Source organism: Diorhabda carinulata, chromosome X (genome assembly GCF_026250575.1).
Source record: "Diorhabda carinulata isolate Delta chromosome X, icDioCari1.1, whole genome shotgun sequence".
Taxonomy (NCBI): domain Eukaryota; kingdom Metazoa; phylum Arthropoda; class Insecta; order Coleoptera; family Chrysomelidae; genus Diorhabda; species Diorhabda carinulata.
In genome coordinates, this window is record NC_079472.1 from 29229661 (window position 1) to 29246448 (window position 16788).

At 29.2% G+C, this 16788-nt stretch overlaps 2 protein-coding genes across 3 annotated transcripts; one reads left to right on the top strand and one right to left on the bottom strand.

The window, feature by feature from the left end:
* Positions 1 to 169: 169 nt before the first annotated feature.
* LOC130900863 (ubiquitin carboxyl-terminal hydrolase nonstop) lies at positions 170 to 6977 on the bottom strand. Of its 2 annotated transcripts, none has more exons than XM_057811775.1 (7): positions 6622 to 6977; positions 5431 to 5675; positions 4881 to 5142; positions 4279 to 4544; positions 2379 to 2631; positions 1667 to 1923; positions 170 to 788 (listed from the first exon to the last, which is right to left on the bottom strand). In XM_057811775.1, exons 1-7 carry the CDS (start codon positions 6742 to 6744, stop codon positions 746 to 748), a joined length of 1449 nt encoding a protein of 482 aa, XP_057667758.1. In that variant the 5' UTR covers positions 6745 to 6977; the 3' UTR covers positions 170 to 745. The 2 variants fall into 2 exon arrangements, with proteins under 2 accessions (XP_057667758.1, XP_057667757.1); XM_057811774.1 differs by having other exon boundaries at positions 209 to 788; positions 4881 to 5154; positions 6622 to 6970.
* On the top strand, positions 6939 to 16613 carry LOC130900862 (putative pyridoxal-dependent decarboxylase domain-containing protein 2). Its single transcript, XM_057811773.1, has 10 exons — positions 6939 to 7300; positions 7621 to 7961; positions 8692 to 8933; positions 8988 to 9220; positions 9277 to 9348; positions 11696 to 11950; positions 12342 to 12413; positions 12715 to 13087; positions 13159 to 13443; positions 13875 to 16613. Exons 1-10 carry the CDS (start codon positions 7280 to 7282, stop codon positions 14330 to 14332), a joined length of 2352 nt encoding a protein of 783 aa, XP_057667756.1. The 5' UTR covers positions 6939 to 7279; the 3' UTR covers positions 14333 to 16613.
* The last annotated feature ends 175 nt before the right edge of the window (positions 16614 to 16788 follow it).

Here is a 16788-nt window from a genome sequence, read left to right on the forward strand (position 1 = left end):
TGTGACGACACGTTTCTCTATATATTCATTATATTTAAAGCAGGACTTATTTAATTTCGAAATTATATCTAAAGTCCCAAGTCAGAAATAAATTTTCAACCATTTTTAAGTGGTACTTTTTTTAAGAACTGTTGTTCTGAAATGTAGCAGGTGTATCGCAAAGACATCATTCCAAATAGGTAAACATTATTTTTAAATAAAAGTCATATAAATTCCACATATATTTTGAAGGTTTTAAGAAGAAATTTTTTTTATTATGTATATAAAAAAATATGTAAATATTTTAATTAATGTATACAAAACATTTTACAATCTACTAATAATTTTGGACGAAATTTAACACAAATTTAAAAAATATATTAAAAAAATATGTACTTATACTACCAAGACCAAGAAATTTAAGATATGAAATTCATATAACATTTCCAAGTAGTAAAGTTACTACATATAATTTTTTGTTTAAAATATTCTATTTCTAGATATTAGAATGACCCTGTATTTATAATATATTCATATGGTACTTGGTAAATATGGTATATGCATACCTCTGAAAAACTGACATAAACAGATTTGAAAACAATACAAACAGAAATTAAAAAAAAATACAAATATTTTGCTATGTTTCAACATTGTCGTCAAATGACTGGACTACATTTATATTTTATCATCAATATTTTTGGCTCATTTTCTCTATTAATTCAGCTGCGAAGACGTACTTAATATCACTTTCTCATCACAAATATTTTTATTCATAGCCCAATACGTGCTTGTGATAGAAGAGGAGATACCTGAAAAATACATTGAATTACTTCAACTAATCAATTATACACTAACAGCTGGATAAATGTTTGTATACTTTATTTTTATTCATTTATGGTCTACAACAAATTGGAAAAGTAACGAAACAATAATCCACATGAAAAGAAATAGTGGAAATGATATGGACATATCGTAAGAATGAAGACTGGTAGATACAAAAAAATACCAGAACTTTGAAACACATTAATAAATAAAGAGGAGACCAAGAAAGAAATGTATCAACCAAATAAAGGAATTGGAGAGAAGAAGAATATTTTCAAAGTAAATATGGAAGATAACAAAAGCAGTGAATAAAAAGGGTACAAGAAGAATACTGACATACTTAAAATGAGATAAGAGAAAAAGAGAAGTGATCTACAGCATTAGTACTTGGGTTGTGTTTCCAATATTATATATATTATATTTAATTATAAATAAAAAAGTATGGAGAAAGGTTCAGTAAAAAATGTCTTAGTAATATAATTTAGTTGAAAATTACAGTAATAGTCAAGTATAGTAAATAAAGTAAAAACCCATATTCTGGTAATCTGATCATAGAAGTAATTCAGTTGGCACGAAAAAATAATGTCAGTTTTTGTACTTTATTCACCCATAGACGCAGGATTTCTCTGTTTTTATCTGCAACTTTTTGAAATCGTTTATCATCTAAATTGCCACCGTCAAGCACACACTGGTGTGGCTGGAAAAGATCTAATTAAAAAATGTCCCAATTTGAGCCTCGAAGAGGAAATATCTAACATTGGGGCCTAAAGAAAACACCAAACCTCTAAATAAAATCACTATTGAGTATCTCTTTCTCTGTAATCTATTCCTAAAATATTAAAAGCAGTATGCTTATTATTCTTACCCTTCTGAACCAAGCACTTCCTTTAAATTCGCTCTCATAATGACATCATCATCACATTTGTACCAATAATCATGTTGTTGTCTTACATAGGCTATGTAGTGACCCATGTTAATAGTTGCACCTAAGTGAATAATAACAGCAAATAGAGAATATCTATTGTCAATAGGATAGGGCGACTGTTCTTTGCTTCGACTCATAAAAGGTGTCATGTCTAACATTTCTGGAAATGATATGACTGTTGATATTTTTTTCTCAACCTGAAAATAAGATAAATTAACTATAACTAGAGTTGGAACTAATACACCAGTTGTTTTAATAAGAATGACTGTTGACCATATATTAAGAACTGTTTATAACTTTGAGGAAAAATAATTATTACCATAGCTTGCAAAACACAATTATCATATTCAAAAAAAGCAGTAGCCTAAGTAAGATGGGCGATAGGTGGTGAAATTTATTTTGAATTATAATTATTGGTATTTTATCAATTACAATGTTTAGTAACAAAACTAAATTTTTTTTATAATTTCAAATTCATCTCTCAAAATTGTACTTACTATAAACAGTTCCAAAGATATAGTCAGAACCATTATAATAGGTTGTTTGGTAATCTTAAATGGTATTAAAATATACCATAGAAATGTGCTCTGACTATTCAAAACTATAGGCACGGGCAATTGTAACTTCGCAATATAATAATAAAAGTGTATACCTCATTAATGTGCTGAAAACGTTTCAAATGAAAACTAACGACTATAGGAAGGGTTTTCATTGTAAACTGTTTTGTTGATTCTTCATAAGATTGACAGTTTGAACAAAATATTTTCTCCATTTGCTCCAAAACTTCAGTTCTTGTGAATCTTTCCAAACATTCATGTAGAGAAGAAGGTTGTCTGCCACCAACTGATACAGGTCCCAAATCCAAGGAAAAATCCCAAATTGGATCAATTTTAGTAGAAACACCACTGGAAAAAATGTTGCTAATTAAAATTCAAAAAACAAATAGTTACTGCTATTGAACTCATTTTAAACAAACACTAATACATTATGTATTAGATAATACACCAGAACTACTATACCAGATTGGCCTCTACATGCTATTCTGTTTAAACAACATATCGGGTTGCTATCTTAATTAATATATAAATGTATTATATCAATGAGACAGCTCCTTTTATCTACACCAATATAATATTTGAAACCATTTTTAGGTAGCCCATACAAAATATATAGGTAACTTCCTTGAAGTAAACTTCTCAGACGAGCTTTATTTTATATTGGAATGTAATTTCACCTAGTTCAATGTAAGATGGTGTCAGTTAACGTCAATAGAAACTTTTTTTTAGAAATTTTTCTTCAACAAGTTCATCAACAAAATATAATACTTTTCAAAATAGAAGTTCTTTTGTAAAAGCAGAGATATAGTTAAGTCACCAAATTAGTACAATTTTTAACATTTGGTAAATTCTTTATGACCCTACAGCTCACTTCATTAGTTAGCACAATGTAATTTATTCCTGTGAAGTATTCACCTTTCGGCTCAACATTTAGTGAGAAATAGTGAAACTAGACAGAGATTCTTAGTATAGCGACATGTTCACGCCACTACAGTTAATTTTCCACTGAATTTTCTATGCTAGAGCATTTTGGATATAGTTAAACGCTTTTTATTAATTAAATTTGAGTGCATGTATTAAAATAGAATAAATTTGTTTTTGAACAACGCTTATCATGAATATCTTTATAAAAAAACAAAAGTTGGTAATTTTTATTGAACCTACCAATTTTTAAAGGAGCGCAACAAATATTTCAGTCATCCAAGAATCAAAAATGCTTGATAATAATATAAAAAAGTTGGATAAAATAAAACCCCAAACATCATAAAAACTAAATGTACTTATTATCCTGGAGAAATTGTAGGAGGACTAATAATAGAAAAGAGAAAAATAAAATGGAAATCTACTGTGACTAAATGAAAGAAAGTCTAAAGTATGAACTTTTCCAAGAGTCATGAACAGCATGGCTTATATACAACTTAAATGCTGGTGGTCATTCAGCTCCTCAACAAAAGCAATCACATTAGTTGATTAAATGTCAGTTTAAAGCAGAGTGGATGTTTGCATTAATTCTCATTATAGTTTAAAGAACTACTATCACTACTACTTCTAGATTTAAGAATAAAACTAGTTTTAAATAAAGCTTGAATACAGTAAAAACTTGAGCTTCAAGTTGACAAAGGTTCCAATTACTATACCCATAGAATAAAAAGTACTATATTTATTAAGTTCTCACTTTGTCATATTACTAAACACACTGTTTATCACCACTGCACCAACACTCATAATAACACCATATTATTTGTCGTTATCAACAAGTTATTATCTTCAGAGACTGAAGGTAAACTATAATTTGGTTGGAGTAGAGTTATCAAACTGTGTAGTTTGTATAAATATCACAAACGGTTACGGAAATTCGAGCTTATTTTGCTATCTTTACATTTACAAGATGAACAGAGAGTATTTGAAATTGCTGAAATAGAACAAGGTCTTTCATTATAGAAGAGATTGTACTAGGATACTATTTTCACACTAAGGTGCCAAAACAATACCTACTTGCATTTTTTACACACCAAATCACTTTGTAGACCACCAGTAAAAATCTGATCGATAATACAGGGACATTTGTCATTTTCCATTTGAACAACTTCACTGTTTTTTTGCATATTATCCAAACAATGTTTATGAAGAATGTTTAGGGTTTCTATAAAAAATTCATGAGCATCTTGTTGTTTATATCCAGCAAGATGAGTCGCATGGATCCATGTTAAATGCAGTAATTTGTGAAGTGCTAATGGTACCCGAGATCCTCTGTAAAATTCCTAAAAGATAAATATGTATTATTTTTCGATAACTATTTCAAATATTTCTGGAAAACGATTTTGCTATGCATAAAGTTCTCACTTCTTAGACCTTTTTAAACATACTTCAATAAATATCATGTCTTCCTGTTGATTCAGCTCGATTTCTGCTCTCATTAAAATATTATTCAAGAAAAATGTCCACCACCACTTTTTTCTGTATTCTGAACAATAATCCTTATTAAATAATTCTATTATATTATTGCTTCAAATATTTAATAAAATAATTTATTTAAATATTTATCAGATGCCCCTTCAGTATATCCAAAACATTACTGATAACCTCAAGTATCTCACCTGAAAAATTTTGGACACTTCACAGACAACACATGCACCAGCTGCAGTGTTGCATTTATGTCTTTCAGTAAGAAAATAATCTCTTAATAACGGAGTATGTATTAAAGCTTGTATAATGCAATTGACGAAACAAGTTTTTCCTAAGTTTAATAACCCTCTCAAACCTATTGTAGATTCTGGAGTTATACAAATTTTCTTTGTTCTGTGATGGAGTAATTCTTTTTCTTCTTCTGTTGCATCCCAAGATGTCCATTCAAATAATCTGAAACCCATACTTTTAAAGGCACCTCAGAAAACTTCACTAGAGAAAATGTTGACAGTAATAATATATAAACTAAGTTTATAGAGAGATCTGAAAATATTCAACAAAACTTATTGATATCCAGTACTTAAAAAATGTTAATATCTAAAAAGGATTAATTCTCTTAAAATACATTATAAGGTGACCATAAAATTATTCACAATATGAAATAGAATTGTTTCATGTAATTGTTTTTCCAAAAAATACTAATAATGGTAGGTGTACCCAAATGAAAAATAATATATTCACCTTTTTCTAAACAATTTAGATTGCATCTTATTTTGCATAGTTATTTCATCAACTTGAGCATCATAGATGTAATCATTACAAGATGAACAGTGTATTTGCCCATAACAAAGTTCCATAGACATCAAATGCTTTTGATGCTTTGTATGATCCCTTATATGTTTATGGCAACCAAAATAGACACATTCTAGACAAACATGTAATAAGGGGCCTCGCTTTCTACAAGTTCTGCAATAAGCATTACAAATCTAAAAAAAAAAAATAATTCAACTACAACTATTTGAATAAATTGACTCATTTCTGTCTTATTATTCTTATCTTAATCATAATAAATAACTAGAACTGATTCAAACTTGTGAATAAAATGTGAAAATAGTTTCTCATTATTATTATAATTTTATCACCAAAATTACAATTTTCAGAACAATTGTAATTTGAGTACAAAAGCATATACATATACAAAAATTCAAAATTACATTAAAAGTATAGGTAAGTAGTTTTGGTCACAGAACAAATCCGGCTTTGCCTCCAATAGAAAATGATGGTCCAAGATAAACTTGTATGGTCTCAGAGAACAATTGGTGGTGTAGCAAAATAGAGAGACCCTTTTAAGTGAATGTAGCTAGAAAGTATTTTAATAAATAAATTGTTTTTATAGAAATATTTTCAACATTTCAACTCAACATTGGTCTTTATATTTTGATGTGTACTAAAATTTTACTTATAGATGCATATGATTAATAAAATCTAATGAAACATAGAAATGATTGAAGTATCAAATAACAATTATGTAAGTATAACAATTACTGTTAATGAAATAACAACAACCAATAATGAATTACATTCGCTTAGAAAAAATAATTAAAATGATGTTTGAAACAAAAACATAAAAAATACTATGAATTAGTTTTTGATCATCTAATTTGATTTCTTCAAATAACTGTGGTTCACTCCAGTCCTAAGTAATTTCAAACAATATTCAAGGAATATATCTGAATATTATTACTGTATTATGTAAATATCCCCAGCAACCCAATTGCTCATAAAAAAATAAAAGGTGTATCGATTTATGGAAGAACAGTTGAATACATGAATTATGAATAAAGTTTCATAAATGAAATGTGTATAAAACAGTAGATCGCCTGTTTTTCTTTTAATAACGGATACATTAATATAATGAATTTAAATATTTACCTTCGCTTTTCGATTTCTTGGACTATCCGTCACAACAAAAACAGCATGAATCCATTTTAGGTTATCCAAATTAGAATGATTTTTCTTAAAAACTTGCAAATGATGGCAACCTTTGGCACTCATTTTTTCTCTAATATTTATAAATTAATTTAATACTGAAAGGTAAACGTAGTATTCAATTCAAACATTAACAATATTGAGAAGTTGAATAACAGTAATAAGATATGAATATCTTTTATATATTTTCTTTTTCCTTTTTGACAATTTTATGAATTTTCTAATATACGTCGAGAATACTTGTTTACAAGTTATTACCCAGTGTGCGACACATGTCTATACTATAACCTTTGTTGCCAAGTTTCAGTTTTTAATAACTAATTTTCTTTTAATAATAGTATGTGTTATTGACAGTATTGAATACAATATAATATATATTAAGACAAAGAAATTATTTTTCAATATTGGACTATTTACGTTATAAAGGGTATCTAAGAAAATTTTATTATTAGCCCAAGATATCCAAAAAGAAGAAGTTTTTGGCCACGTTGCCAATTGACACGTTTGAAATAGCTAACTTCTTTGCAGTAAATATCAAATTCTCGACGTCAAATTACTGAATATTCAAGAAAATTTGATGTAGAGAAATGTGAATTTAAATATGACTTCTACTACAAAAAATGTATGTATTTATGTATATTTTAATATATGCAATATTAGAGCTTAAATAAGAATATGTAATTCTTCAGATTCTGAATATTGTAAATACAAATTTAAGCCCAATAGGTGTATTTACATTATCTATGTAGTTACGTGGGCTAATACAGGAATATTTGTTATATGTTGAAGTTGATTTGATTTGCTTATTATACATTGGTGAACATATAAACGCCTTTATTAACATAAATCACTTTGAACTTAATTTATAACTAGTTTGACTAAACCCACTAATTCACTATTGAACTTTGGATATTATTTTTTCAATCTAAATAATATTTTCAGAGTCTAGGAGAATTAGCTATTGAAGCTTCAGAAATAGTTAGCCGGCTAGAGCAAGCAGCCGAAGGCTTACCTATACCTGAAACTTCCCACAATCAGACCACTGTATTTTTGGGATTAGAAAAGAAACATACAGATGATATAATTAAAATTATACATGGACTCGTCAGTACTGATGAAGAAGGGGAGCCTCTTACCTTTCCTTCTTTGGATAGTGTTACCAAATTAGTAATGATTTCACATAGTTTAGCTGTTTATTGTGGAGGTTTGGATAGATCTATTGTACAGAAGTTGTCCACAAGATTTACTACAGATACTACAAGATGGATAATACAATTATTTGGGTAAGTTTTATTTTTTTAAATCTTCCATGTACATGTAAACTGTAAAGATATTGTTATTAAGCAATCTTCACAATCCCTTTGAGCAGATTTCTAAAAAATATTTGAAGGAACATTTAACTTTGTTCACAGTATTTATTAGGACTTAGACTAGAAAATTTAGAAAGGTTCCCTCTTTTTCTACTGTATTATTCAATTGTTAAGAAATATTTTCTACTTAGTATTAATTTTTACACTGTTATATTGAAAGCAGCATATTTTTAAATTGGAAATAACTTGAATTAACTACAAATGAGTGATTTATTACAGAAACCTATAAAACATTGGATAAGCCTGATAAGATTTATTGATTAATGGCTTCTTAAAAGTTGAAAAATTTATAGATTACTATGTTTTACTGTAATCTACGTGGATTTCAGTATTGTATCCCAACTTATCACACTCTTTACTATGTGTGACATACATTTCGATAACCAAGCTATCTTCAGAGACTGAAAATAAATTGAAACTTATTTTCTCATACATGTATCTTAAAATTATTAGATGAGAATTAAATGTTAAATATGCATGTAGGAAGAATTAGTAAGTTTTAGTTTACTTTCTCTGAATATCTGATTATTAAAACACTTGTCAGATGAAGTAATTTTGAGTGTAGCTGTATAGTAACTGGTGTTGTTTTGTGTGAATATCCCCAACAATTCCGAAAATTCTCAAATCTCAACTTCTTTTATAGTTTTTTGGATTGTTCAGCATTTTATCATGAAGATCATTTAGAGGGATTAGTAAGAGTGACACGCATGATGCTACATTGCAAATATCCAAGATATTTAGAAGATGGAACTCTTGCTTTAAATAACTCATTACCTACTATTTATAGTAGTGTTGCTAGTCCTCTTGGTATTGTTCAACATCTTTGTAGACAGCTAGGCCTACCTCTAGCATGTGTGAGACCTGTACCTGTCAACACATACTTTGGTAAGCATCTTATCTCAATGTAATAGTTTAAATTGACTTGAACCATTGTCTCAGGTTCTCAGTATACAATGGATGTATCAGCTTTGCAAAAAATGTTAGCTGATGATGTAACTTCTGGCCGAACTCCATTATTAGTTATAGCAGATGCAGGTACTCCTGTAACTGGTCACATTGACAATATTTCTAGAATAAGGGAACTATGTAAAGTCCATGGAACTTGGTTGCATGTTAGAGGACATAGTGTGGCAGCTTTGGCTCTACCAAATTACAATCAAAAGAATGGAACTGTATGTAAAAATTCATTTCAATATAAAATATAGATATTCAGTGAAAATTGTTTTAGATGCCTCCAATTGCAGATAGTTTGACATTAACACTTGGAAGTTGGTTAGGAATCCCAGGACTACCTATGGTTGTATCCTTTATATATATATAGATATATATATATATATATATATATATATATATATATATATATATATATATATATATATATATATATAGATATATATATATATATACAGTGCTTTTCAGATAAAAGTATTCACCTTTAATAACTTTTGTAATACTGGTATTTAGAAAAAATCCAAAAACACGTCAATTTATGTTGGAAGGGGCAAGCATTATGGCTTATTTAAACTTACTGGAAAAGCCACCCCCTCACCCCTAGCAGCATCCCCTTTATTTTTTTAAATTACTTTTCATATTTTTTATGTAAAATTTGGATACTCCTCTTTGAGCTGATTTCAAAAATGTATAATACTTATAGGTTAAAGTGGTTAGTTTATGAGATAAACAATTTTTCTTTTAAGAGCACAAATTTTACTTATTATTTACTTTCACCTTATTTGCCTTTTTAACTGTGCTATTTATTCTACTTAAAAAATCCAAACAACAAAAAACTCTACTTTTTATTAAAGTTTGACATTGTCAACTAGAATTTGTAGTCACTATTGATAGTGTAATTTGATACATTATTTATTTTGTTTCTCTGAAATGGTTTACTCTTTGCAAGAAAGAATTGAAATTGTAAGTTTATACTACCAAAATAATAATTGTGCAAGAGCTGCTGCTAGAATATTTAACGAATTACATGATGGAAGACATGCAACTCATAAGTATGTAATTCAACTGATGGAGAAATTTACCACAACAGGGTCTGTTTGCAATAAAGTGCATAAGCGAGAGGGACTCGTAAATAACGAAGCAATCCAAGTGGCAATTTTAGGGCAAGTCAGCTTAGAGGCTCAACAACCCCAATCGTTGTCAACAATAAGTAGAGCGATCGGTGTTTCATCTTCTACAGTTTTCCGAGTTCTACATAAATTCAAGTACCACCCATACAAAGTTAAGTTGGTGCACGAGTTGAATGAAGATGATTTTGATCGTCGTCTAGAGTTTTGCGAATCAATGACGCAAATTATCAATAACAATCCACAATTGTTAAACAATATTTGCTTTTCTGATGAATGCTCATGGTCATTAAATGGCTTAGTAAGTAGGCATAATTGTAGATATTGGGCTGAAAGTGATCCACATATTATGCGTGAATTCCATACACAACATCCCCAAAAGTTAAACGTTTGGTGTGGTATCCTAGGTGACCACATTGTCGGACCTTTCTTCATCAACGGAAATTTAAATGGTGAATCATATCTTGAGTTACTCAGGGAAGGGGTTGACCCACGTATTACAACAATAATAGAAAATGATGATAACCTTTCCAAAGATTTACTGGTATTTCAACAAGACGGAGCTCCCCCACACTATGCTATGCCTGTCCGACAATTTTTAAACGAAACATTCCCCGCTCGTTGGATAGGTAGAAGGGGGCAGATGATGGAGTGGCCACCTAGGTCACCGGATTTAACACCCCTAGACTTCTTTTTATGGGGGTATTTAAAAACAAAAGTTTATGCTACCCAACCAGAATCTCTGGATGATTTACGAGAGAGGATAGAAAATGAATGTCGACAATTAAATCCAGCCGTATTAAGCAATGTCAGAGAGGCATTTCAAAATAGATTATACCATTGTATGGAAGTGAATGGTACTCATTTTGAACACTTATTGTAACTTCATAATAAATAGCACAGTTAAAAAGATTAAAGAGTTTGAACTGTTGTACAACCCATTTTAGTACAGGCAAATAAGGTGAAAGTAAATAATAAGTAAAATTTGTGCTCTTAAAAGAAAAATTGTTTATCTCATAAACTAACCACTTTAACCTACAAGTATTATACATTTTTGAAATCAGCTCAAAGAGGAGTATCCAAATTTTACATAAAAAATATGAAAAGTAATTTAAAAAAATAAAGGGGATGCTGCTAGGGGTGAGGGGGTGGCTTTTCCAGTAAGTTTAAATAAGCCATAATGCTTGCCCCTTCCAACATAAATTGACGTGTTTTTGGATTTTTTCTAAATACCAGTATTACAAAAGTTATTAAAGGTGGATACTTTTATCTGAAAAGCACAGTATATATATATATATATATATATATATATATATATATATATATATATATATATATATATATATATATATATATATATATATATATATATATATATATATATATATATAGAAAATGTGATGTGTTAATTAATTCTTTTATTTCACTCATTTACTATTAGACGTCCAATATTTGTGTATTCTTCAGTTTCTTCACTATACTATCAAATAAATATTTCTGACTAGCTGGCCATGTTCATGTTGAATGTTCAGACGAAATAGAAGTTTTTCCTTAACTCAAAAGTTATAGACACTTTACAGGTTATGGGATGCTTCTAATAATATAAATCGTAACAAACAAGTTGGGGTTAGTAGAGAGAGTACTCTTCCCTTATTAGCTGGATTAAATACCGATCATCAAAGTAGAAGAATACTTTCTCTGCCTTTATGGACAGGATTACAGAACCTTGGAACAGAAGGTGTGCATTCCAGAATTAAAGAAGATTTTTTGGCTAGTGAAAGACTGTGGTCTGCTTTGGACGTTTTTCGACAAGTTAGAGTTTTGGTAAGTATAAGAAAAAAGAAAATTCTAAAATAATATAGGCTCTGACTCGTAAAATACATACATTATCAAAATTAACCTACTATACTTATTTACTTTTGAGAAGGTTCTTAAACATACAATAAATATGAGTACATTATTCAATATATTTTTACAGAAATAAATTTCCTCAGTAGGATTGCAATGTTGTTCTGTAATGTATGAATTTATGTAAATCAATTGATGTAACTCGGGTAATAAATGAATGAAGAAAAACAAACTATGAATCCGTTACGCTTTTTGCCAATCATTTGTAAACAAACGATTCTTGAAGAATATTATCATGTGTGTTCTTTTAATCGTATTAAAATATAGAAATAAATGTCAAATCATCATATTATCTAATTTTTTGTAGAGTCCAAAACCTGGAGGAGAAAGTGGCACATACACAGTGGCAGAACTAGTTGCGAAGCCAACTACTATTCCAGTAAGTAAACTTACAAACAATATATTTTCATTGAAATTGCAATCAGCAGTCATGATTTATTTTCATATTATTGGACATAACACATTTTGAGTAACATATTTGAAATGTGAAGATATATGTTCAATGTTGCCAAATTACTTGGCCAAATGCTTAACAATTTCTATGTAATAGCTATTTGAAAAAATATATTGGTGCAGAGATGATAATTCAATAATGTGTTGAAAAATTATTGTAAACTACCTTCACCCAACTCTATTCATCTTTTAATATATGGATTATATTTCATACAATTCTGTTGTAGGTTTTAATGGAGTCTACAGCTTGTGCAGTAGTTTTCCAATTTGTCCCTGAAACAAACGATGGAGAATACACTTCCAGAGTTCCTCCATATTATGACAAACTTAATTCTTGGTTAGGTCAAATTCTTCAACTTGACGCTCCACAAATTCCTATAGACATTTGTGAATTGGAGAGTGCAGGTGTGGTGCTTCGATACTGTCCATTCGAAAATGTCTGTGGTCAACAACCAACTACAGAAGAAATGCAAGCTTTTATTTTATGTCTAGAACAACAATTAGTTATTTTAAAAGCTACTGTGCATCATAGAGAGAGCTTTGTGAAGTTAGTTGATCTTTCACCTGTGCTTAAGATTGTTGATTTACCTGACTGGGCTGGTAAGTTTACTTGTGAAAAAATGCTTTGAAGATTTGTCTTAACGTGATGACTATATCATTTTAATGTATAGGTTTGGGAGGAGTTCGATACTGTCCTGAAGGCTGGGAACAATTGCTGACTGATCAAGCCAAAGAAGAACTTAACCATTTGAATATGGTTCTAGTTGATACACTCAGATCAACTGATGCTGCATTTTCACTGGGAGAAGGTGCTGACGGTTTGATGTGTGTTCGTTTCGGAATGTTAACTCCCGAATCTGACGTCGATAAATTATTGGATCTAGTCGTAAGAGTTGGACAGTCTGTCGAGGAAAATTCTAGGGTCTTAGATTCTATGAGTGAGATCGTTAAGAAAGGTAGGTGATCTTTGAGCATACTGTGTAATCTAAAGTTGATACTTATTTAAAATACTATCTCTTCAACTCAATATAAAGCTAGGAAAAATCAATAAGTCCACAATATTCAGTTTAGGCAAATTTAGAGCCAAACTCTCTTTACTCTCTCTTAGAACATGATTCTTTTGTTTAGTAATCTGTTTTCTGAAGGTATTATTATATATTGTGCTCTGTCTTGTGTTCTCTGTCTCATTTACTTGCACACATATTAATTCTTTAGGGCCTAATTCACAGGGGTAAGAACTATTATTTTAAGTTTAAGGATATTTCATTTTTGCAAACATGTATTTTATAATCAGTAGTTTCAGTAATGTTCAAGATCTATATATAAATGTTTTTTCAGACTGTTGCTTTATGTATCTATATATACTATCTTAATTAATTTTTTCAAGGTATTGAAACGGCAACATTAGATCTCCAAAAAGAGAATGAAGAAAGGTTATGGCAAGAAGGAATTGTGCGACATATACCAATTGTAGGTACTTTTGTAAATTGGTGGTCTCCCAAAATGAAAGAGAGTGGAGGAATTCGAGGCCGTAGCCTTAACCTTACTCAAGGAGTGGTTGAATCTACGGAAAATATTTACAAGTACCATATGCAAATGGGCCAAGGCGTCGCTCCTGGAGGAATAACTCCTCCAACACCACAAATTCAAACACCAATTGGAGGCAGTCATTCAAGGTCTAGTAGTCACGCATCAGCTTCAAGTCAGCAATCAGCTATCAAATCTGATAGTGCAATTAAATTGAACAGTGAGCTTTCTAAATTAAATTTGGAAAATATTTCAGAGAAAGTCAATAGTGTGAATAAGGAAATAGGTTTAGAGAATAATGAAAAGAGTCATTGTTAAATGCTAGGCTAAGAATGTTTTGATAAAAGTTATTGTTGCTGTTCAATCTATTCCAATGGTATACAATTCAAATAATAAATTTGAACAATTCATTGTAACAGAATGATTTTTCAGTTGGTTTCAAAAAGTTTATATGAGAATACAATTTCTGATAACGCCATAAATATGATGTTCAAAAATTGTTCGGTACACCTTAGTGTATCAAAAATGTGTTGGTATTAAAGGGTTAATATTTATTTTTATATTAACAACATATGCAGATACTACGGATCTTTATATCAAGAAATTTGTCTTTTAGAATAATTGAATATATACATTGATATTGAAACTCATTGTTGCAGTCGCCATCATATTTTTCAAAAGTAATTAATTACCAAAATAGTGATGGTGATCCAAAACTCACTTGAACTGAGCAGAGAAGTTACTAAACATATTCTATTTTCTCTTTATAACTATCTTTCAATCGTTTGCACATGTTCAGCTTTTCATCATAATCTGTGTTAATACTATGTGTCACATTAAGTATTTATATCAGTCGTCTATGTTATTGATTCAGCATTTATGGCAATATATGTTAGCCACATATGCATCCATTTGTTTATTATATTAATTTACGTTATATTAAGTGCTAGTTTCAAGTTTCTGGACGTTTTAGCAATAGTTTTTTAGGATTTTTGTTCTGTTGAGACATTTTCATTTAATAGAACTGAAGTTCTCTGTTTCATCTAAAAAGTTATGTCCCTATAGTTTAGAATACCAGTAATGTTCTGTTGTTGTTTGCCAGTTTTAATGGTTTTCAAACATTTGTTAGGAACAAATACTTCCATTCATCCATTTGAATTAGCTCTATGATTAAGCTAAACAGTTTTGGTAGCAGGTTAAAAATCTTCAATAATAATATTTTTAAAATGCCCTATTCAACCGATTTGAACACAATCTGAGTAATGAAGTATTGATGGAAAATATTTCTATTTTGAAAGCTGGAATCATCTTAAGAATCTAAAATTCATTTAAATTTTGATCATTGACAAGCTCCACTGAGGAGAATCTTAATAAATATTTTATTTTCATAACTTTTAATTACCATAACATCCCTTTGAAAAAGTTAATTGTCCATTCTTATCTTGTATCAGGTTAAAATTGTTGGTTATAGTATTAGAAGATAACAACAAATAGAAATAAATTACTATCTGAAGAAAATATGTGGAAAATAAGAATAAAAAAATTATCTACACACAAAAGTTGAAAATAAATATTTCAGAGAAAAAACATTGTTCTGGATCTCATTCGATTTGGCCAATTTGTGATAAAAGATGTCCAAAATCAAATGACACTTCACACACAAAAAAAACTGAGGAATTAGTAGAAATTGATTTACATGTGCTATCGACATCCCAAATTCGCGGCTGCACACTTTATTGACGCAAAAATAGTTATACGTTATTGAATTGAAAGTTATGCCTATAAGGTAAAAACCTAAATATTGGATATAGAATCGAGTTCTTAAATTTCATAAACGTCATTTCTTTTCATAAAGCAAATAAATTGAATCTTCGCGCCTCTTCTACATCTTATTCCTCAAATTGAGTGATTTAGTTGCTTAATTTATCTATAAAAAATTTCATTAATATCTCACATAATATTTTATATATGAAATACAATTGTTACATATTATGATATATATTGAATAATCCACTAAACAATAATAAATTCAGAATGTGGTCATTTTAAGTTCCATCATATAAAATAAACAATCAGCTTTTTTATTGTGCACCTTTGATTTATCCACATTCTTCAATTTTTATATCTATAGTGAATATAGACCTTTGCATTTACTTATATGAGTACAGCAGATATCAAATTTACTTTTGAATATTACCATTCTATAATAGTAAGGTCAGTAGTTATTTTATATAGTTAACTTGATATTTAAAGCAGAATGTGCAATGTAATAAGCTAAAGTAAAATGTATAAAAGAGATTTTGATAAAGATTAGAAATTTCTTCACAATGCCAGTTGTTAATAGTTTTTATTTATCAAGAAAATCAATTAAAAGAGTCAAAAGAAATAAATTGTGCTCACAATTACTGAATTGTAGTTGTAATTATTATAATTTTCATAAAATAGAAGTGTTGAAGTTGTTTTATTTATTTAAAGTTATTTTTGTTATCAGTATTTATATGTTTAGGTATAATTTCTTGCACTCTTTCTTATTATTTTTAAGCTTTTACCAAAAAGTGTGATTGCTTTCGTATTTTAATACATTTTATGTTAACACGAATGTTTTATCATTTAGCCTTTTAACAAATTTTTCCATATTTTGCTTATCACATTACTATTGCGACTTCATAGCTACCCACATTTCCTCAAAGAAATTAGCAATCTTTGTATAGACTAAGCTGGAGATCAAACTGTTCCTCAACTAGATAAATATTTCGATGCTCTAGAATCAAGCT